The following is a 22929-nucleotide window of genomic DNA, read 5'->3' as shown; positions in this document are numbered from 1 at the left end:
ACAGCTTTTCCCTGTTGTCCCCACCTTCCATCCCCCTTTCCCCCTTCTCTTACAGGTGTTGTCCTTTCTCTGTGCTGTCTGTTTGTGCCCCCCCATCCCCGTGTCTGCCCCCCTGTCCGGCCCAGTGACAAATCAATACATAATTAAATAAATAATAATAAAAATAAATAAATAAATAAAAAAATGTTTGGCATTTTTGCTGGAAAAATGACATGGTATTGCAGCTCTATTTAAAACCACTCACGCTAAATCTTATTCTCTCTTTGATCCCACAGGGGATATAAAAGGAGAACCAGAATTTGTATAGATAATACAAACGATTTTTTTCATTATCGATTAATGTGTCGATCATTTTCACGAATAATTGATTTTTGATCTTTGGTCTTTAAAATGTCAGAAAATGGTGAAAAATATCGATCAGTGTTTCCCAAAGTCCAAGGTGACGTCCATAACCCAAATGTATTCAGTTTACTGTCATAGAAAATGTAAATATTTGAGAATTTACACATTTGTAATCAATAAATGACATGATGACTGAACAACAAATCGATTATCAAAATAGTTAGCGATTAATTTAATAGTTTACAACTAATTGATTAATCGACTAGTGATTGTAGCTCTTATATATAAACTCTTTTTAATTTAATTTTAATTATATGCCCATTTTAACAGTTTCTTTTATGGGATATGGTTTAATCTTGTCTTTATCTATGTTTTATTTTAAGGGTATTCTCAATGTTTTTGTAATCAGAGGTGGTTTATTAGTAATTTCCATGTTTTTCAGTATGAATAAATTGAACCTTGAACCTTGTCAAAGGCTGGTTGCGGCATTATGCTTGTGCATGTACTGTAATTGGGTAAAGAAAGAGGATGTGGATTACTGGTTGCTCCCATGTGGGTAAGATAAGATGGGTGGCTGCTTTGTAGGCTGTTCACGGGATGTGAGAAGGGAGACGTAGCCTGGAAAGATTCTCATTGTTTCAACTTGCGTGTTTCATAACATCAGACAAGTCGGGGTGGTGAATAATGATCGTAATGTACACACTGAACCAATATTTTACTAGTTGAAGTTGGCAATATGTGACTGTTGTGTGTACATGTAACATTTTATATGGTGATATTAAAAGAAATGTATTGTGATAAAGCAAACTTTCTGGAAATACAATCTACAAACTATATAGATAAAATAAACAGATGGGAATGACACTCAGCTCAAATCTGACAAATCAATGTACATTGATGCCAAAATCCTGTAAATTCAGGATAATTTGTTACAGTGTGTTGTGTGCTTGGGCTGGACTCAGGAGCAAACACAGACTCGAAGGTTAGGTTTAGCAAGTAGATTTAATGAACGCTCGGTTGTACAGGTGATCTTGCAGGAGGGGTGAAGGTAGTGGTATGACCAGCGGAGTTGTGGTAGGCGAGGCAGGTGTGGAGTCCAGGGCTGGTGGTGTGGCAGGTAGCAAAGGCGAAGGCAACTCCAAATTGTGCACAGAGAGGAATGGAGGTTAACACAGAGGAATCCGCAATATACTAGAGGGTTAGCCAAGGGTACGTTACCACGAGGGTGACTAAAACAAACTGGCACTGGCTGCCTGGATCTCAGGAGAACTTGAGCTGGAGCTTGATTAGATGATCACTTGCAGCCGCGCCTGAGAGCCAGGTGCCCTGGAGAACCCCCCCCCCCCCACACACACACACACACACACACACACACACACACACACACACACACACACACACACCCCACTAACAGGGGAGATAAAACCATAAGTCACGGATAGGCCGTGACACAGTGTCTGCAATGATCAATACAACCATTAAAGGGAAAGCTACTTCAGTATGAACTCACTGTAGATATTGTCAGATTTTACAACCCTACATTAGCATTGATCTAAGGTTGCATCATAATCAGAGGTCATGTTGGGGTGAGAGATATTCTACAGTTACTAAATTAGCATTACTTCAGCACATGTTAGGCATACTGTATACAGGGAAACATTTGAAATCACAGTGAAATCATCACAATCGTTTGTAAAGAATGGACTCAATTTGACCCCCAGAAATCAGTCTTTAAAGATACTATGCTGCTGTTTATCCAGCAGTAGTGTACAGCTAAACAACTTCCACAATACAAACAACGCACAATGATACCTCTGTTTCATAATACTTTGTTTTTCAAAAATATCCTCTACAGATATCAGTGTCAGGAATAAACAGCTAAGGGAAACCAAGAAGTAAACAGAATAGATTTCACAAGAGAAATTCAGAGTGGCCCAGAAAGGATTTGGTGCTGTGGTTTGAAGGATTATAGGAATTGGTCGGTTTGACGAGATGGCCTTTTAAGTTTAAATGACAACTCACGTGTCCCTCCATCATTCAGTGACCATTCTTCACACTCAACAACTGCCACGGCTCCATATTACGGCACAAATGGGATTTACGGGGGCTTCTTAACTCCTCTCCTTTTTTCGAGATATATTTTCAAGGTATTTCAGTAGGAATAAAACAGAAAAGAAAGAAAGAGCTGCTGGTCCCTCATAGTAAACACATGCACTGATAATTTCAGTGCATGGTATTTGAATACAACATTTTTAGAATAAATCTCTGATTTCACGGTTGGTGCAAACACTAAAGAGCTGGCTCAATTTCTGATATTTTCGTGTTGTCGTTCCTCCTCTTCTCCTCTTTCATTACTTCCTTTCTCTTTCTCTCCCTTCTTCTCTACAGAAAATGAGTCAAGAGTTTGAGATTAAGCGCCTGTCATTGGAGGAGCAGCGAGATCGCCTTCAGCAGCAACTTGACAACTTGAAAGAGGAGCTTTCAGCCAAGCTCAATATGGCCAATCAGGAAGTACGAAACGTTTAGTCAACTCTACCTAGATTCCTAAAATGTAACCAATCTTCTGAAGATCTTGTGATGACCCTCTGTTGATCTCCCTCAGGTGTCCCACCTCCAGGAGCTGGTGAGGGAGGGGGAGCAGAACCTGGGTTCAGCTCAGACACAGATCAACTGTCTGAAGGAAACTCAGGAGAAACTCAAAATAGAACTGGACGCAACTAGATCCCGCGTTCGAGAGACCAGCAACCTGCTGACTGACCTACAGGTGAGGAAAATACTGGTGATTTAGAGTTTGGGTAAGCTTTATTTTACATCATATTAAATATATAAAAACATTTGCTGGTTTGTTTTCTGGAAGTAACTACGTAATTTGTGGCTAATTATCAGGGAAACAGGAAAGTCCTTTTAACCCAAGAAAATGTTCATCCATTATTTATTTATTGTTGGATAGTTTATTCACCATATAGGCTGAACCGTATACATTTATGCATATTCAGTAAAACCACTGAGGTTAGTGCTAACAATTGTTAAAAAACTTCATAATTGGAAGCGTACCAATTGAACGCTGTCTATACTTGTACTCCAGCTTGACCTCCTTGTTTACCTCCATTTTATAGAAGAAAGGGTCAGGGTCTATCCATAAATGTAAGAAGAGTCTGAGAAACTAGTAACCTGCTAAGTTACTTGCATGCAAGGACACTAAGAACTGTGCATCATAAAAGTGGATTTTAACTGTGATTCAAGAAGCAAAGTGGAGTAAAACTTAAGTACGTCAGCTGGGCTCTGAAAGCTATTTACAGTAAGACTTTTCTGTTGACTCACAGCTGCTGCGTCTTTTTACTTGATTCTGCACACTGTCAGCTATTCTCACTTTATTTAATTTGTCAGTAGACCTTCATCATGTAAGATTCAATTGACTCAAACTAAGTGAATCAGAGCATTTCAACAGAGGACAAGTGGCTGACCGAGTGTGTGGTTCTTTACAGTGTGTAAGATGTTTTTACCTGATGTGCCTGATTGTGTGTTTTGGGGTGAAAACTACTACTAATGGCATGAAAACCAGATGTCACGGTTTTGGGTTCTGTTAATTCCTCTTTTATTTTGAAAGAATCCCTACTCATGTTGTCTATGAAGATTCTCAGTCATCCAGGTCATAGTTATCCAACGAGGGTTAAAATGAAGGGCAACTGGACTTGGTTGAAGCTACTGGAAGACGTTTCGTCCCTTATCCAAAGGACTTCTTCAGTTCTGACTGACTGGCAGGGAAACTCAGCTATTTAACCTCAGTGGGGTCGTTATCCCGGGTCATCGATACCGCTGGTTCGTTAGTGTTCCTTGTTGCTGTGACGACAGTCGTTACAGTCGTTAAGACTACCTGTGGCCAAGACTGAACGACCATCGTTGGTATCTTCACCTGAGGCCAATAGGTTGCGTTTGTTGAGTTTCCTGGGAAGTGATGAAAGGACAGCATTGTAAGTGGGGGATAAGTGGTGGCGTAGACCCCCTCCTCTGTTCAATGACGGCTTCTCAACCCTGGTGTAGATGGCTTCCTTGACACCTCTTTCAAACCATCCATCTTCTCTGTCTAAAATGTGCACCTGGTGGTCCTCAAACGAGTGTCCTCTGTCCTTCAGATGTAAGTAGACTGCAGAGTCTTGACCTGAGGAGTTGGCCCTTCTGTGTTGAGCCATGCGTTTGTGTAGTGGTTGTTTAGTCTCCCCAATATACAGGTCTGTGCATTCCTCACTGCATTGGACCGCATACACTAGATTGCTTTTCTTGTGTTTGGGTGTGCGGTCTTTGGGGTGTACCAGCATCTGTCTTAGTGTGTTCTTGGGTTTAAAAAACACAGGGATGTTATGTTTGTTAAAAATCCTCCTGAGTTTCTCTGATACTCCAGACACGTATGGAATCACAATGTTGTTGCGTTTGACCTTCTTTTCCTCCTCCCCTGTAGTTTTGTTCTTCTTGGATCTTGTGGTTGTCTTCACAAAGGTCCATTTAGGGTATCCACAGGCTGTAAGTGCCCCCTTCAGGTGGTTCTGTTCCTTCTCTCTGGCTTGGGCGCTTGTTGGTATGTTTTCCGCTCTGTGGTGCAGTGTTCTCATGACCCCTAGCTTGTGCTCCAGTGGGTGGTGTGAATCGAAGAGTAGGTATTGGTCTGTGTGTGTGGGTTTTCTGTAAACACCAATCTGCAGGCTCCTGTCCTCTTCAATGTGTACAGCGCAGTCCAGGAAGGCCAAACTGTTGTTGTGAACATCTTCTCGTGTGAAGCTGATGTTACTGTCCACAGAGTTGATGTGTTCTGTGAAGGCTTGCACTTCCTGGCTTTTGATTTTGACCCAGGTGTCGTCCACATATCTGTACCAGTGGCTCGGTGCTATTACTCTGAAGGAGTTGAGGGCTTTACTCTCCACTTCTTCCATGTAGATGTTGGCCACAATCGGGGATACCGGTGAGCCCATGGCACAGCCATGCTTCTGTCTGTAGAATCCACCATTGTACTGGAAATAGGTGGTGTTTAGACAGAGGTCGAGTAATTTGCAGATTTGGTCAGGGCTGAGGCTAGTTCTGTTGTCCAGGGTGTTGTCTTGTGTTAGCCGTTTCCTAACGGTTTCTACTGCCTCTATGGTGGGGATGCAGGTGAACAAAGAAGTCACGTCATAGGATACCATGGTTTCATCTGGATCCAGATGAAACCATGTTACTTGACTTCCTTCCTTTGTGTGTTTTTCCGCCTGTTTGATTGTATGCCCTGCCCTAATTTCGTTTCACATTTGTCTGTTTTCCTCACTTGTGTATTTAAGTGGGTATACTCCACTTGTTTCTTGCCAGGTCATCTTTGTCTTATGTCAAGCTTTACAGCCCGTTTCTCGTGTTTCCCTACGTTCTTTATATATTCCGTCTGTATTATTGTCGTAAACCTGTTCACTACTTGTTTTATTATTATTAAAACTTTAAAACTGTACTTGTTCCATCTCGGTGTCCCAGAATACTTGCATTCCTGTGTCCATGCTTGAACTGAATGTGACACTAGAGTTCAGTGCATTATAGATGTAGTATACTGCAGAGTATTTTAATTAGAAAATAGAGTTCTTTCCAGGGTTTAGAGTGCAATCCAAAGCCGAACTATCTGCTACCTGATTTACAGGTGATCGGTCAAGTCACTTGATTGGGCAGTGCAACCGATTAACAGTTTTGTCTTCAGTCAACCTGTCAGTCAGAATGGCAGTCAGTGATTTGCATCATGTAACTGTAAGACAGTAAGTCTATCAGCTAGTCAGTCTGATGAGTCTGTCAACTGGTCAGCCAATCAAGCAAATCTCAATAAATGGAGTTTGCTGATCATTTTGCGGAAAATCAGTTTTTGTGAAACAGAGGAGATGAGAAAAGGATGGAAAAGGTGAAGGATGGGGAGTGGGGGAAACAATTTGAAAGCAGGAAAACAGGAAATTATGAGATTTCACTGCAGGACTGAAGGCCAGCTGTGAGATAACGATGATGAGGCGATTATGAGTTGAGTGGTCTGTGTTTGAAAGGAGCCCTGCTGGTATGGGAGAGACGAGGGAGACAGGAAGAGTGAGTGTGTAAGAGAGAAAGGAAAAGAGGCTGGTTGTTTTTTATTAATATTATCAATGCTATTAATAATACGGATAATGTTGAAAATTTAATCATTGCAAAATAAAAGGTTTGAAAACCTAAATCAAATCATGTTAATTCATTGAATTTAAGAGTAAACCACACCAACATGCACAAAGGCGTTAAGTTTAAAATATGAATGAGTGAAAAGATTACAGCTGGTGGAAATCAGTGAATAAAAAATAGCCAATAAAAGACAGTAAGAGTGGTGATAAAACAGGCAGAGGACAGAGAGACTGAATGAGGAGTGATAATTACATTTAATTGTAGATTGGTGCTTTTTGCTTTCCCACCAGAGCCCGGGATCTATAAAAAGAGAGGATTTGGACTGTTAAAAATGGCAAGCCTTACACAGGATTGTATCTTGTATTGAGCTCATTGTAGGATCGACACAAGCACTGAGCCAGCCGGGCACTGCTGCATACTGAATTTAGACCAGCTATTGTTTAGCAGGGTATCAACCCTTGAGAAGCCTTTTATAAAAGGGCAGTAAAAAGAACCCAAAAAGTTCAGATAAACTTTAGTTAATTTACAGTATGAAACTGTAAAAATGAACAGGTTATTTTCCACAAAGCAATATTGTAGTGTCTATTTCATGCTAGCTTTGAAATGGGATAATCCAGCACTAATTGTTAGAAAAAATTATATTTGGTTGTTTAAATGAATAAAACACATACAAATAAACATACACAGCATATACACTATATTTTGTGTTGGAATATTAAGCTATACTAATTTCCCATTTATTACTATACTTTTTACTCCACTAAATTTATCTGACAACTGTAGTAGCTACCATAAAACTTCAGTGAATAGCTGAGTCCCAAATTTCCGCCTGTCCCATTTACTGGCCTGATGTGGGAACACATTTCAAAAAATAAACGCAGGTCTCGATTAGACGCCTGGCCTGGTTTTTATAGAAGATCTTTGATGCATAAAACCTCCTAAAGCCCACTGGGTTCCGCTTGAGCTAAGCTACATAGACCACACATACAAATATAAATGTTTAAACTTTTTTCAGTTTGGACACGCTACACGTTGTTAGAATGGTTAGATTTTCTAGTTCATTTTACGTAAACAACGAGCCCCAGAGTATAATTCACTCAGATTTACCGCCATGGTAAACGAGAGATGAAAAAAAGTGACTACTCCTAACCTTTTGAAGCAGTGGATTTGTAATAGATAGGTTATTTGATATAATAATTCTTATACAAGTATTATTCCTACTGGCCTGTCTCATATGGACGCCTGTCCCAAATATAGGCCGGGTCAATTCAGTGATTTTCGCTAAAATAGATAAAATTGTTATATAAATGTAACATATAAGGTTACAAAATACAAAGCATTACAAGGGGTTTTTGGCTAGTGACAAAAAAGCAATGTCTAGTCTGCCTCTCTCAGATGTTAGCCACCAAAGAGTGATTTTCCCTCTAAACTCCTGATGGTTTTATTTAAATAACAGTTTGAGAGGTAAAACACTCTCAAATAAGGCAAATATTAAAGTTCTAAGTCCAAAATATGTTTTTTTCTCTCTCTCTCCAAAAGGTCATCTGATTTGTCTTGACAAACGTTGGGGACCACTGGACTAAAAAACATAACTATAGAAAGTGAAACAGTAAAATGCTACTTATGCGTACTATTAGTAAAGTACTTACAATCTAATAATGTCAATAACATATCAAGTAATCGTTAAAGTGCCATTTTTCAGTGTAGTATTTTTTCTGTACCTGTGATACTTTGACAACATTTTGCTGATAAAGTTTGAATGCAGGACTTTGCCTTGGAATACACTCATTTTACTTTCTTTTGTTTGTTTTTTTTACTAAAATGAGGTGTGTGTGTGTGTGTGTGTCTGTATGGCAGTAGGCTCTGACATATCATTGGTTGAACATGCCAATTCAAACTGAAGGCTGAAACTACAGCAAATAAAGCTGTTTTACGATATTGTCTGAATGCCATGCAGATTTTCTGTCATGTTTACATGACTCAATCATAATATTATGATGAAATTGCTATGCTCAATCTCTACTAAGGTGGTGATGAGACTGTTAGTCACCTTATGTGAGAAATCCAGAACAGCGTGGGCCATACTTGGCTTACTGAAACATCTCCATGACTATAAATATCCAACCCTCTGATAACCTGAAACAGGGTTTAAATTATGTAAAATTGCCAAAGAGAGTCAGGAACTGTCAAAGGCAGCTGATCAGACCTTTGGTTAAACATATGTTTATAGCAGAAGTTGGCAAAATGGATAAAATTTTATTTTATATCACCATATTAGTATATATTGTGGGAATGGATGAGAGATGGGAATCTCTTCTACATCACTATCAGAGACCCCTAGTTATGCGAAATGTCATTTTGAACTTTATTTCTCTGATTCCAAACAGTTGAGTCTGGATTTAATCACTCAAGCACTTTCCCTCGAAGCTGCACAGAAGAGCTTTTAGGTCTTTTAATGAGCTCATCAGCAGATAAACCCCGGGGCCTCTTCAGCAGCTGGAAGCGGCTGACCCGGTGATGTTAGCGTCTGCCTTGGAACCAGCACATTATACAGGGCCCTGTAGCTGTGGCATTATAAATAGATGTGGAGGTGGGTGTCATGAGTCACCCAGCGTTCAGCTATTGAAATGCGGCATCTGGTCAGAGATAGCAATTGGAGACGATTTTCTTACTTTTAGTAGCTTTACATTGTTGTTGTTAAGGATTCAGCACTCTTTCACCAAAACTAAAGTTTACAGCACATCCACCGCTTTATTTGATGTTTTAACTACATACTTTATCACTTATATTGTCTTTGAGTCCTTTATTCCAATTTCAATTGTGGCTTGTATTATAAAATCATGTTTGACACTCTTACATACAGATACAGATTAAATGATTTCAAACCATTATATCGTCTGACCACAATTTATCGCTGTATCTTGATAACAAATGGTGATTGTGACTGTAGCGTTATGTGCGGGCTAAAATTTGTGTACCTGTTTGTGTTTGTAGGAGGAGATTGAGACCCAGAGACAGCAGCATGAAGCCAGAGTGATGTCCATCAGAACAGAAGAGAAACAAAAGATGGACAAGATGGCAGATGACTTGGATCAGAAATGGAGAGATGCACTGCGGTAAAAAAAAAAAGACAGAAGAAAAAACAACTCTCCCCTCTGTCCTCTTGTGTCTTGTAACACTCTCTGTTAGCCTGTCAGTCTCACTTTCTCTTGCTTTGTTCTTTCCATTTGTTGTCTCATTCATCTTTGCCATCTCTCGCCGCCTCTGCTTCACAATCACACTTGTTATTAGCATAACAAGTAGACGTGTTTTGCCAAAGCACTCATGGATATTAATAAGAAGCAAAAGGAAATTAACACAATCGGATGTTTATAGAGGCATATGATATTTACAGGGTGGGCACACATGGAATAAAATCAAATTTTTCCAAACTCTGCCTGTCTCTCTGCAGGGAAGAAGTGCGTTTGTTGAAGGAGGAGTTGAATGAGGAGTATGAAGCAGACAAACAGGCAACGCTGACTCAGATGTCCCAGCAGAAAGAGCTGGAGATCATGGCGGCAAGAGAGGGCTGGCAGAGGAAGGTGGAAGACCTGCTGGAACAGGTGAAACACATGTACTAGGACAGAGGAGGTATTCATAATGAATCAAAGATAACAGCAATATATTCAGTTATTAGGATATTGACAGGATATGTAAATATGGAAATGCATTAAGAGTCACCAGGAGACAATGAGGTCAAACATATTAGAGCTTATATTTGCAGGAATGACTAACAGCAGATTTCAAACTGAGTGATGTCTTTTTTTATTTTCAAGTTCAGAATATCATGTAGTTTCAGTGAAAGAAGGTTCAGCAGCAGTATCAACAAACTATTTAGAGCCTTGTGGGCGGGATTAAGAATTAATTCACACCGGTTCTACAACACAAGTTGTTGTACGCGGAGAACTCCAAATATCTAAAATTTATCTGTTTCGTCATTTGACCAACAAAAATGTAACAGTTACCAATTATCCAGTGTCCAGAGTATTGAAAGTAGTAAACTGTGCAGTACAGAGGAAATAGGAGTCTTGGAGGGCTATTGTGACTGGCTAGCGTATTTGCGGTTCGCTTAAAAGCTACAGTAGTTTACCAAATGCCCTGAAGTCACCATGTTTCCAAGCTTTTAGAGCCAAATATTATGCAAAGACATGCAGATGTATTTTTCTGTGCCACTTCCTGTTGTGACCAGACCTTCACAGTCAGAACAGCAGAGGTATTAGCTCAAGGCTAGCACTAAAATCCTGCACAGCTTGCTGTATGTGCTAAATCATTCACATCCCACACCTGGCTCTGGTTTTTGAAGGCGATACAGAAATTCCTATGTTTTACTATTGTAGTGACTGAAGTGGTAATTATTTAGTGTTTACTTAAGAATTTCTAACTTTTATTAAGGTTGAACAACAAAATGTTGCATTTTATGATGAATGTAGTAAAAAGCAATTCCTAGCAAATCTCCTGGCTTTGAAAGAAAAAGGGGAACATCCAACCCTGACCTTTATCCCCTCACACACTTTGGGAATAACTTTGATTGATAGCTGCACTCGATGTTAAGGCCTGGAGACAGCTCGGAGCAGAAAATGGTGTCTGCCCGAGGAGGAATACAGCTCCATCTCACCCAGACTCTCTCAGGTTTTGCTGCCTCTAACTGTGTCTGTGCGCGTGATTAACAGTGATGCCATAAAAAAAACACTTCACCTGCTTTACAGTATACGTAATTCCCACAAAACAATAAATTGGCCCGAAAAGACTAAAGGATTTAACTTCTCTTCCTGTGCTATTTTTGTCCAGTTTCTCTGTTTTCTGCCTAGAGCGATGCAGAATTAAATGAAAAAACAGCTTCTGTTTTTTAATTAGGTTTTCCTAAAGCCCATATCTCTCAGCCAAGTGATCCCATACATATACGTATGCTATACATACACATGCATAGACATAGATCTAAAGATTATGTTTGCCTTTGAAATTGATGGTTGATTAGTTTTTCTTCTCCTTTCTAATGGGAGTGAAAGTAGAAATTAGCAGAGCTGCGCAGGTCAGAATTTAAGCTCTGTAGCTACAGAGAGAACCATTTGACATCAGGCTGAAAGCTCAGACGCTTGTCTGCTTATACTCATGTAACCCTCCGTGCTGAACATACTGCCTCTGGGTAATTCAGAGCTCAGCTGAGTCACAACTGAAACCTCAAAGAGGCTCGTCCTGATTTTGCCAAGATGCCGGTGGCAAACAGATAAAAATTTTCTGACAAGCTGGAGCCAGCAACCACCAGTGCCACCTTGACAACCTTTCAGATGCCCCCCCCAATTTTGTGACAAGAGCACCTCAAGGCAAAACGTGATGAAGTTAAAGTAACAGTCTAACTTTTTGTTGTCATTTTTTACTCTTTTTATCAAAATATTGATTTGTCACCTTAGTTAGATGTGTAGCAAAGCCCATGTATCTGTGTGTCAGCTCTGTGATAGACCACTGATGGATGCCAGTGTGTTGGATAGTGATAAAGATGCAGATTATTTTCTTGATTAATCAATTTATCATTTGATCTACAACAACTGCAAAATTAGTAAATATGTCCTCCGTAGTTTCCCAATGCTGACACTCCAAAACCCCAAAATCATAGATATCTATCACATAAACGAAAGACACAAATTTAGAAGCTGGAATGAGGGAATGTTTGTTAGTTAGGCTTAAATGATTTACCAATTATCTAATTATCTAATCAATTAACCAACTAATTGTTTCAGCTGTAACTTTGACAATAAAATGTTGATGTGGGCCCTTTAGCCTAATAACTGGATTTTTTTAGTGAGCGTTATCTAGTTTTGGTAAGTGTGTAAATGTGAGTCACACAGCACAAAACGCTGCATTTTAAACTGATCATGCAGAGTGGCTGAAAATAAACATCAAACAATGTCACAGACCAAATACCTAAGGAGCTTAGCCTGCATATGTCTGTGTGTTTGAGTGTGCTTCTGCGATGTCTGTGTGTTTCGTTTCATTAAAGGTCTTTTTATTTCAGCTACATGAAGAAACAGCCTTCTGTATGTTGTGTATATGAGAATGTGTGCTGTAGAAAGCATAAATAAATAAATGATTTTGTGTGTGTATGTGTGGCTTTATACTACTTAATTTTAAGCACGTTATTATAACCCCAATACAGTAATGTATTACTTACTCTGTAACACAGTAATATAATGCATTACTTTAAAAAAATCGGCAATATTATACCCGTTACAATCTCAGTAACGCGCATTACAACGCATTTTAACCTGAAATTAAAGAGGTGGTATTATGCTCATTTTCATGTTCAAAATCTTATTTAGGGGTTGTACCAGAACAGGTTTACATTGTTTAATTTTCAAAAAACACCATATTTTTCTCATACTGCACATTGCTGTAGCTCCTCTTTTCACCCTGTGTGTTGTACGCTCCGCTCTTGAGCTACAGAGTGATGCATTACTTGTACAAAATCTTTGTTGGGAGTTGCACATGCGCAGTTCCCAGGTAAGGACTACTAGCCAATCAAAAGCAGAGAAGGGCGGGTCGTAAGAAACAAGGTAGTGTGATCCAAATCAAAGCCGCTTCAGACTGCGACCATAACCTAGCAGATGGTTTAAGTCCAACAAGTCCACAACCACACAACATCATTGTTCCACATCTTACCGTAAACCACTACAAAAATCACCATATTTCAACTAAATTTTACATAAAAATTGGCCAAACAATTTGAATGTTTGCTCAGTAGCTTTCACATCAGGTGTAACATTAGCATTATAGCTATAACTTTAGCTGTGTTAGCCAACGTTTACAACAACTCCGCACTTCAACAGTCTGTGAAGTTATTTATTTTAAATATAATTCACAACCAATAAAGCATACTTACAGGTTGTGAATTTCCAGGCCCAAACATAGTCGGAGTTGCATCGTCTTTTAGGGCTAACTGTTGAACTGTTGCCGGTGTTCTGACGATCTATGCTGCCTTGCCGAAAAATGCTACCATAGTGCAAATCGATAGACTCGACTCTACTCAGCCCTGCTCTGTTTTTCATGGCAGATAGTACCCAGAGATAGTACCAGCTGGCAGGCTCCTCCCGTGGGTTGGCACAGGCATCCCCTGCAGCCACTTGCGGAGCGCCTCTGCTCAGACTAGCTTGGTTTGAGGGCGTACCTGACCCCCACTAGCCGCTTGGCAAGCTATATTTATTCATTGTGACGTCACAAGTAAAGGAAGTCAAGGGCTGGACTACAAACAAGCTATTTTCAAGGGGTTCAGACCAGTGCTTTCTGTGGGAGATGGGAACTCCCTTTTTCACTTTGCAAACTTATTACATGCACAAAAAAGTTATATAAATAAATAAAGGAGAGGGGAAAAGCCAAAAAGCATAATACCACCTCTTTAAGTGGTGTTTTGTTTTTTCATTATTCACCAACACAAGAAACATTTTGGTAGCAGAAATACAAATCCATGAGTAAAAAAGTAACGTTATTTCCTTTTGCGGGAATCCAATGGTCGAGACTGTAGGATCTCCGCTCCTCTTAACACGACGGTAGCTCCCCAGATGGATCATGCGTAAGTGCTATGTGTTTGTGCTTTAATGAATTGCTTTCATTATCAGAGAGGCTGCTGTCAGTTCATCCTGACCAATCCCGTCTTGAGTGTCGGGGGATTCAAATAATCAATGACGTTATGCTGCTGTACCTCATGCGTAAATATGCACAGCGTCTTTCTTAATGGGAAGACAATTTCATGCTATTTCATCATCCCCACGCCCCCACACACACGCTATTAGTAGGTGTGTTGTGTTACTTTTGGACAGAGCTGCGCTAGCTGTTTCCCCCCGTTTCCAGTCCTTGTGCTAAGCTAAGCTAATTGTAATAGGCTGCTAAAAACTGCAACATTGTTGTAAAATGCAGCATTTGATATAAGGTCCAGATCTGCAATGATTGCTAAGCTAAGCTAACCAGCTGTTGGCTCCAGCTTCACATGTAACTCTTGACCAAAAAACCAAAATGCTAAAAGTTATTCCTTTAAAAGGTAACTTAAACATGAAACATCAGCTGGAAAATGACATTTTTATATAAAACTTTATTCATCTCAAACTTCAAGGACAATAATTCTAAAAAGGATACATCAAGCTGCTAAAAGTATTATTGTGTTTACAGTATATAGACTTTTTCTCAAGTTGCCCGATATACAGTATATGATGCATATACATATACACTATTTAAGTAAATATGGCAAAAAAATATATAAAATCATAAATTATATATAATAGACCACAGAGGCTAGAGCATAGAGGGACATTACAGCTGAAAACAATTAGACAATGAATCGATTGGTTGAATAACAGACTGTGCAATGTGCAACAGTTCTGAATCAAGTAATCATTTACCATTCTTCATGCAAAATGCCACTGTGGATTTAGCTTCTCAAATGTGAGGATTTAATTTGTAAATTGAAAGTCTTTGCCATATCTATGCAGATTGGGCAATACAAGCAAGGCATTTAATGGATCAAACGATAATTGATTAATGAAAAAAATAATCAATAATGAAAATAATCATGTGTCAAATGAACACAACAACAATGAATGAATATTTATTAATTCCAGAACCAACTTTTGAATTTACTCTACAGTATGCATGTATCCCTAATGACGAGACGTTCTTGATCAGTTTCCTTCTGCTAAATCTTTAAATTAGAATTCATTGCACAGTTATTTACCACTGGCATTGTGACATTGTTCTGTATTATTAGAGCAAGCAATAATGGGCCAGCAATAATCTTTTCCTCCCATAAAGGAAATTCCCTCCATCGAAGTTCTTTTCATTTGCATTTGATGAATTCCAGCAGCTCTTATTATACCATGTGCATAAACACCTCCATGTTCACTATATAAATATTCATGATGAGACTTTCAAGGAAAAGACAGCAGCCATTCTGCTAGTTTAGGCTTGTGTGAAGACAAATGGACACAGGTATAACTATAGTGATCAGCACTGTATTGGCCTACTTACAGCTCTACTGAAACACCAGCTCTACTGGAGGCTCAGCAATGGGACTCCTCGAATGCACTCCCTTCAGATATAACACGTCGCTTCACATTTTAAGCGTCAAGCAGCTGATGTTGTTAACACATGAGCCATGATTGAAACTAACTGCTGTCAACGTGACAACAGAGAATCTTCTGTATGATGGATGTGTTATCGAGTATATTAAAATAACTTGTAGAAGCATTATAAAATAGTAGATTCTCAAATAGCCTCAACCGCACAGAGAACCATGCATTTATTCTGAAGCACGCTTATATTAGAGACACCTTTATAATTGAATTCCCTTGTTTTTTATATTTTTATCACATTACGATGAAACATCTACCTGTTTTTGATTTGTTACAAATTTTTAACATGTCCTCCATGTTTACCTGTTATCTTGACAAATTAAAATATATCTGCATTTCCACAGCACTAATTCCATAGTTAAAACATGTGGTGCTGTTAGTTTCTTCTTTTCTTTCTACTTTTTTCATTCACTACTTTAGTCCATAGGCAGCCACTTTGTCGTTATTTTGTTCAACGTTAAGCTACTCTCCTTGAAACCTAACACTTCCTAGATATACCAGTAAACAGCAAAGAAAGCATTTTTTAGATATTTCTGTAACTGATAAGTCTCTCCTCTTCTGTGATTTATAGATTCTAAGTGTCAGAAATTCAGGGAGCACCTACAAGATGTGTTTGCACACACAAATTGATCCAATTTTTTTTTAAACTTTGAAATAAAGAAGCCCAAAATCAAACATTCCCCATTAAAAATTAGGACTCTCATGTCTGTCAATACCTGGTCAAACCAAGCATCAGCCTCGCACGTTTGATGGACACAGCGTGGCAACTATATATTCTATTTAAGTGGAAGAGGAATTATTCACTGGATGTGGACTGCCCAGACTAAATATGTGTGGGTGGATGTGCCGTCCCTATCTGTAATTACTTCTTTTTCATTAAGATATTTTCATTACTAGGTTCCAGCCCCAGGCTGCTGTTTGTGTGTGTCGGTACGTGCGCATGAGGATGTGCTTAATTAAGACATCAAGGGTTAGACACAAGCACTACAGGTTGTTTAAGATATTTCCACCTGGTTAATCTTGTATGTCCAGTTATTTTTCTGTTAACGCATGGTGACACAAGTAGGGAGGATTTACTGTAAGGGCCAACTGTCTGTCTTTTTACATCCATATCCAATGTGGAACCCCACAAACTTCATCCCAGCCTTGCTCCTCATCCTCTCATTTTAAATCCATCTTACCTTGCAGCCACTAATGTAGCGCTTCTACAGCACTAAATCCTGCCGGGGATTTAACCAGCCAGAGCTTGAGAAAGAGTGGCGTGTGGAGGAGCAGAGCCGTCAGTCTGAGAGAGTTCACTTAGGCCCCTAATAGTTCCAATATCTCCTCAAAACAAAACTGTTTTTGTGAGCTGTGATGTGGCTTACGCCAGTTGGCTTTATGTTATTTGGCTCTGTGAGCTGTCGCTCCATGTCTGACAAGCTGTCGGCTCCTTGAGATTCAAGTAGCGAAATCTCCCAACTACAGCGCTCAGTGTTTGGCTTGTATCCATGTGTTCGATATCACCACCACCACCAGTGAGTAACCTAGCTGTCAAAAAAATCGAGGCTTGAGTCAAAACAATCTGTAGAAAACCAATTTTCATATGAGGATTAAAGAAGGAAAGACAGACGCAGGAGGACTCACAAAGACAGAGCAATGATGTTTTTTAATGCTGACCTAATTAGGTGTGTGCAGGAAGTCAACCGAGTTGTTCATTTCCTGGAGATACTTACTTTGTAACCAACCAGTGGCGATTTGCTCTAAACAAAATATTGAATGGGATGTTGCTGTGCAAAGCCAGTCAGGTTGTCACTGCAGCTCAGGATGTAATAATTTTTTTTTATGTTCACACTGACCTGTTCACATTTACTTACATCATCGACTGCTTTGCCCTTCAGTATCAACACAAGTAATGATACATCTGCTTTCTTTTTGCATTCTCTCTCTCTCTGTGTCCAGATCTCTCTCTTGAAACAATCTCTGGAGCTGCAGTTGTCTCAGTCCCAGTCAGCTCTCCAGCAGCTGCAGTCTCAGTTCAACCAGGAGAGGGAGCTGCTGAGCCAACAGCTAAAAGGTAAGTTGTTGGGGGTGGTCGGCAGGTCATTATTTTTCATTCATTCATTATTTCACACCCTGCTTTTGATGTACCACTGTTTGTAAGTGTATCAGATTGTTAAAAGTCAGAAACCAACTCCTGTCACAGCGCTGTTGTTGTTTGGAAAACTACTAGCATGATGGAAAAGGCCACTCTTGTGATGCGATGAATCGTGATGTATCGCACTGAAACAGAAAGACAGGATGGGTTGAAATAAAAATGCTCCACTTGTTTTTTTGGTATTTTTGTGTTTTTACAAGACAGGGGATATTGAATGGTTTTCTGCTCTGCAAAACAAAAGTAAAAAACAAAACAAAATCCATTCGTCAAGTGCAAGCTACCTCGCCTCACGCCAATGTGTGACTGGAACAAATTGCCACAGCCTTGTTAAACAGAATGGAAACACATCTTCTTTTGAATATGCTGTGTGTGTGTGTGTGTGTGTGTGATGTTTATATCCCTGTGTGCGTGTGTGTTTTGCAGAGATGCAGAGGGAACATCAGAGGAGAGAGCATCGATTACAGGAGGCCCACTGCTGTGCCCTGGGCACCATGGAGGAGGCCAGACAGCACCAGATAAGGGTAGGCTACACACACACACACACACACACATCAAGCATGTAGGCATGTAGCTGTGCATTCTTTGGCTTGGGATTTGTTGTGTTTACTGCAGTCCTAGTTTGTGTTTTGGCTTTAGAAATTTGAAAATAGTTTATGTTTTTTTCTGCTGAATATTGTATGTATTCCTCCACTCTTAGAAAGTAAAAGTAGAGCAGTGCAACTTTTGTAGTGTCACTGGAGCATTACTCCATAGCAGTACGTTACAGAACTCTTTCTTGTACTCTTTCAATTCATAACTTCACAAATATCCCTATATGTACTGTTGAAATCACAAAAATGTGCTGCTGTAGCTATTTTTTTTAACTGTGTTCTCATCTGCTTGCTTTTTCTTTACATCAGTCTGTGATCAGCAAAAGTCCTTAAAATAGTGTTTCTGGTGCGAGATGAGATCCTCAGTATGAGACGTAAAATGGAAGATTTTCTTTGACATATAACTTAATTTGTTTTGATTTTCTACTGCACAACATTATCCTGAAGCCATTTATAGACTCATACAGTTTGTGCCAATTTTAAACTTTACCACACTAATTATTTCTTTTTTTTAAAACCTGTCCTGCCCAGCAGCCTGGTATAGAGTATAATGACCTGGATACCATATTGTGCTAGACAGATTTTACTTTAACAAGAGAGTATTAAAATACTCCTTTGTCTGTTTTATTATTTATTTAATTATGTATTGATTTGTCACTGGGCCGGACAGGGGGGCAGATACGGGGATGGGGGGGCACAAACAGACAGCACAGAGAAAGGACAACACCTGTAAGAGAAGGAGGAAAGGGGGATGGAAGGTGGGGACAACAGGGAAAAGCTGTGGGAAACACCAATTGCAGAAAGCAACGAAACCTGCAATAGAACAGAGAGGGGGGAGGAGGAGAAAAACACAACAAACAAACACAAACAAAAACAATAAAAATAATAATAATAGTAAAAGACAACCAGCCAAACAGCAGCAATGAACAGCTGACATAGTAAGACAACTAAGAGAAAAATGAAAACAAGAAACAGTCACACACACTAAATAAGCAACACAGCACAGCCACGAGAGCTGGAAGAATAATTAATTTAAATAAGTAACTGAAAGAAAAGCAACAGGAATAATTCTACCAGGGACAACCTAAATTTGTTTGTGTCTGTGTGTGTCTGTGTGCGTGTGGGTGAATGTGTCTGTATGTGTGTGTGTGTACATGTGTGTACGCATAAGCCTGTTAAAGAATGTAGTTGTTAGTGAGAGTGGGACGCCACGACTGTAACAGGCAGGCAAGAACCCCAGTAACCAATAGGGGTGGGAGAAAGAAAAAGAATAAATCAATCAAAAAAAGCGCAAAAACAAAGACTCCCAGATGCACCGCGACGCAAACGCAGAAGACCCCGTGCCAAATGCCAGTTGACAACGTAATGCCGACGGAACGCAAAAAGCGTAACCCGCGGAAGAGCAGCGCCCGGACCGACCGCGGCGCGCACACGACATAGACCAGTGCTGCCAAAAAAGTGAGCCGCAGTATAAGTTATGAGCCTCTGTGAGGGATGGTCTACAAAACTACCAACACAAACAGAACAAACAGTCTAAGTATAGGAAAAAGGGTTTTATTTGTTTTAAAATTGTTAGTTTGAATTTAATGAGCCTTCTGTTCATGCTGCAGAGTAAATCGGAGGTAAAAGATTCATAAAGCAATTAAATCAGCGGAGGAAGATCTAGCTTTGTGAAACAATTCATTCCGTTCATCTTCTTTAATTTCACCCACTTCCTTGTTAAATGATATTGAAAATGAGCCAGGGTGGTAATAGCTTATTGTGAGGTTTCTGGTTGACGCTTTCCTATAATTACACTGCAGGCAGGAAAATCTTTTTACTGCACCATCGAAGAAAAAGATTGCAGCAGTAGATTGTAAGGACGTACCTTATTAATGTTGTTCAGTTCCTCCTGGTTAAAGACATAAATGACATAATGCACCTGGATGCAAATTACACTATTCAATAGGTAATATCACGTCCCGCTAAGCAAAGCAAGTGAGGTTTAACCTAGGATTTTGCTAAATTGGCATCCAGGCAAGTCTCCCCCCCCCCAAAAAATTGGATCTTTTTTGAGTAATGCGTCTCTGAAAAATACCTTTGTTTCAGTTGGCGGTTGCTTGTTGATCGCCATAGTGATTATATGGTATAATGAGACACCAGAGATTTTCTTGGCTGTTTTAAGAAAGAAATGGCCAAATTCACATAATATTTTTCATAATTCAAATTCCGTTCTACATACTTATTTTCATATTTCATATTGTGATTTTTCATGCAAGAACTCATCAGAAACATAATGTCATTGCAAGTTAAATTTCACAACGATTGGACACTTGTTTTCCATGCTTTTGGTGGAGCTGGACAAATAGTGTCCATCAACAGCACGCTCAGTAAACAAGCGGATTAACTCTACATACTGAGTGTTTTGAGTGTAATTACTTTTGTCACTTCTCCTGTCTGAGCACTCTGCACACTCAAACCCTGATTAGAATTAGTGTAGAAATGGGACTCAGCTACAGTGTTCATTATTTATTGCATATTATTTGTCGTCTGGGTTTAATTTTCCAACAAATGTCTTCATAAATGCTGTTCTTTCTTTCAGCCAACTTTCACACAATATTATATGTCAAATCATCCTTGGAGCTCTCAAACTTAATTCTTCTCACAACTGTGTCAGCACATGGAAAAATGTGATTTTGATGTGATGTCTTATATCATCTCGATCCTGTCCTCCCTCTTCCTCCTCCTTCTCTTTCCTACCCTCTGGCAGGCCCTGGAGGAGCGTCTGAAGCAGGAGCAGAGGGAGGAGGTTCATGCTCTGAAGGAGGCCCACAGGAGGACCTTAGACATCCTGAGACAGCAGTCAGACCAGGAGCTGCAGACGCTGCGATTTGAGCTGGAGGACGAGGGGAAAGCAAAGCTGGGTAAATACACATAAAATCTTGCTTTTGATGCCATTTGTAGTTTTTTATTAGGTTTCCATCCACATCCTCTCTCCCTGTGGTATGGTTTTTAAAATACAGCGATGACTTTTCTCCCCTCAGCGAAGATCTTTCTACCCATGGTGATATGTTTTTACCTGCTGTGCGTTGATGCTTATGCCCTCAGTGCTGACAAAACATCTCACCCTCATTCTCCATCTGTATTAAAAGAATGGAAGGAAAGACAACCACCCATAAACAAAAAGGCGATGCTCACGGGTTTAATTGTAAAAGAGCATTTGAGAAAAGTGAAAATCGGACTAAATCAGCAGATTATATTCAAGAAGAATAAAAGTCTTTCAAAAGGAAGTCAGATAATAAAAAGCTTGACTTCTGGTGATTTTTGACTCACTTTAACTCTGGTGGTTTTTGTCCGGTAGCGTCTCTTCGTGCAGAACTGAACCACCTCCATGCAACAGCAATAGAGCATCTGAAGCAGATCCACCTTAAAGACAACACTGCCATCAAACGAGAGCTAGAGAAGGCCATGGAGCACAGCCACCAGCAGGTAAAAAAAGTCTATTTCTGTTTGTATTCTTCTTTGTTATTTTCTTGTCATTGTGTGTGACCTAGTTAATATCTTCTAACAAACTCTTTGTTTTCTCTGTTCATGTATTTCGTCTAGGAACAAGAGCTCCTGGTTCGTATCTCAGACCTGCAAGCAGAGCTGTGTTCCCGGAGCAACCGCATCACCGATCTGGACCATGAGATCCACTCTCTGAACGAGACCATCGACACTCTGACCAGAGAGCTGGAGCTGAAGGGCAAGGAAGTGCTGCGGGTCCGCAGCGAAGCTAACCATCAGATAAGGTACATAACACCCAAAATAAAAAAATGTCATATGTATTTCTTTCTTTCCAGCAATGTGTACAACTGATTAGCAATTTTGAATATACAGTCCTCAGTGTAGCCTTAATAAAATTAACCATAAATGACAATTAAACAAACTGTATATATTACATGTGAAACATTTCCCATTAGAGGATGTTATTATCGTCAAAAGGTGCAGGACTAAACTGCGACTCAACAGTAACTGACCCAGTTTACAAACAATTAAGCCTGCACTCATGTCATATGGGACTATCCATCTGAACAGCTTATGATTAGATCCAACATCTCTGAAAGTCATCCATGCCATGACGTGTTCCTGATGTCATGAGGAGTCTTCTCTCAGTTTCCGATAAACTTTGTGACTTTAACACACATTTTACAGCAAATCACCACAAAGTCAACAGCATTTGTAAAATATACTAGGTACCTGTCATTTTGAGAGGTGGGTAGAATAGGTGGGTTAAAGGTGGGGGAAGCGATTCTAATCCAGTACATGTGTTTTTGTCAAATTCAGTGAATATCTCCTCACGGCACGCTAGCTGTCTGTTCTATGAAAAAAATATCCCTACAGCCCTGACTCTCTAAATAGGAAGCATACACAGCGGCTCAGACACGGAGAGAGAATCAGAAAGAGGTGGGGCAAGAGACTAAAGGTGTAGGTGTGTGTGTGAGTGTGTGGGGGGAAAAGAGAACTGAAGGGGAAAGCAAGGTGAGCAGATTCAAGCAAAAAAACCCAAAATACTCAAATAAAGCGCAGAATAAAGTAGAACTGG

General features: G+C 39.7%; 1 protein-coding gene and 1 long non-coding RNA gene across 5 annotated transcripts in view; one reads left to right on the top strand and one right to left on the bottom strand.

Moving 5' to 3' along the window:
- The window catches only part of LOC119903464 (protein FAM184A-like), a 64879-nt gene that overhangs the window by 25267 nt on the left and 16683 nt on the right, over positions 1-22929 (top strand). For all 4 annotated transcript variants that reach the window (XM_038719696.1, XM_038719703.1, XM_038719679.1 and 1 more), the window contains 9 exons: positions 2731-2853; positions 2945-3106; positions 9481-9602; positions 9938-10088; positions 17580-17694; positions 18199-18296; positions 21115-21268; positions 21706-21833; positions 21951-22135. In XM_038719696.1, the coding sequence (XP_038575624.1) occupies positions 2731-2853; positions 2945-3106; positions 9481-9602; positions 9938-10088; positions 17580-17694; positions 18199-18296; positions 21115-21268; positions 21706-21833; positions 21951-22135 (1238 nt within the window). The remainder of the gene's footprint in view (positions 1-2730; positions 2854-2944; positions 3107-9480; positions 9603-9937; positions 10089-17579; positions 17695-18198; positions 18297-21114; positions 21269-21705; positions 21834-21950; positions 22136-22929) is intronic.
- Positions 21153-21769, bottom strand: LOC119903490. The gene is made up of 3 exons (XR_005444523.1): positions 21678-21769; positions 21424-21484; positions 21153-21240 (listed from the first exon to the last, which is right to left on the bottom strand). It is a non-coding gene; the product is annotated as an uncharacterized LOC119903490 (long non-coding RNA).

The sequence above is a fragment of the Micropterus salmoides genome, unplaced genomic scaffold, assembly GCF_014851395.1.
Source record: "Micropterus salmoides isolate LMB-PRFRI ecotype aquatic unplaced genomic scaffold, ASM1485139v1 Ms_hic_scaffold_1, whole genome shotgun sequence".
Classification (NCBI taxonomy): domain Eukaryota; kingdom Metazoa; phylum Chordata; class Actinopteri; order Centrarchiformes; family Centrarchidae; genus Micropterus; species Micropterus salmoides.
This window is presented reverse-complemented; position numbering and strand designations above follow the sequence as displayed.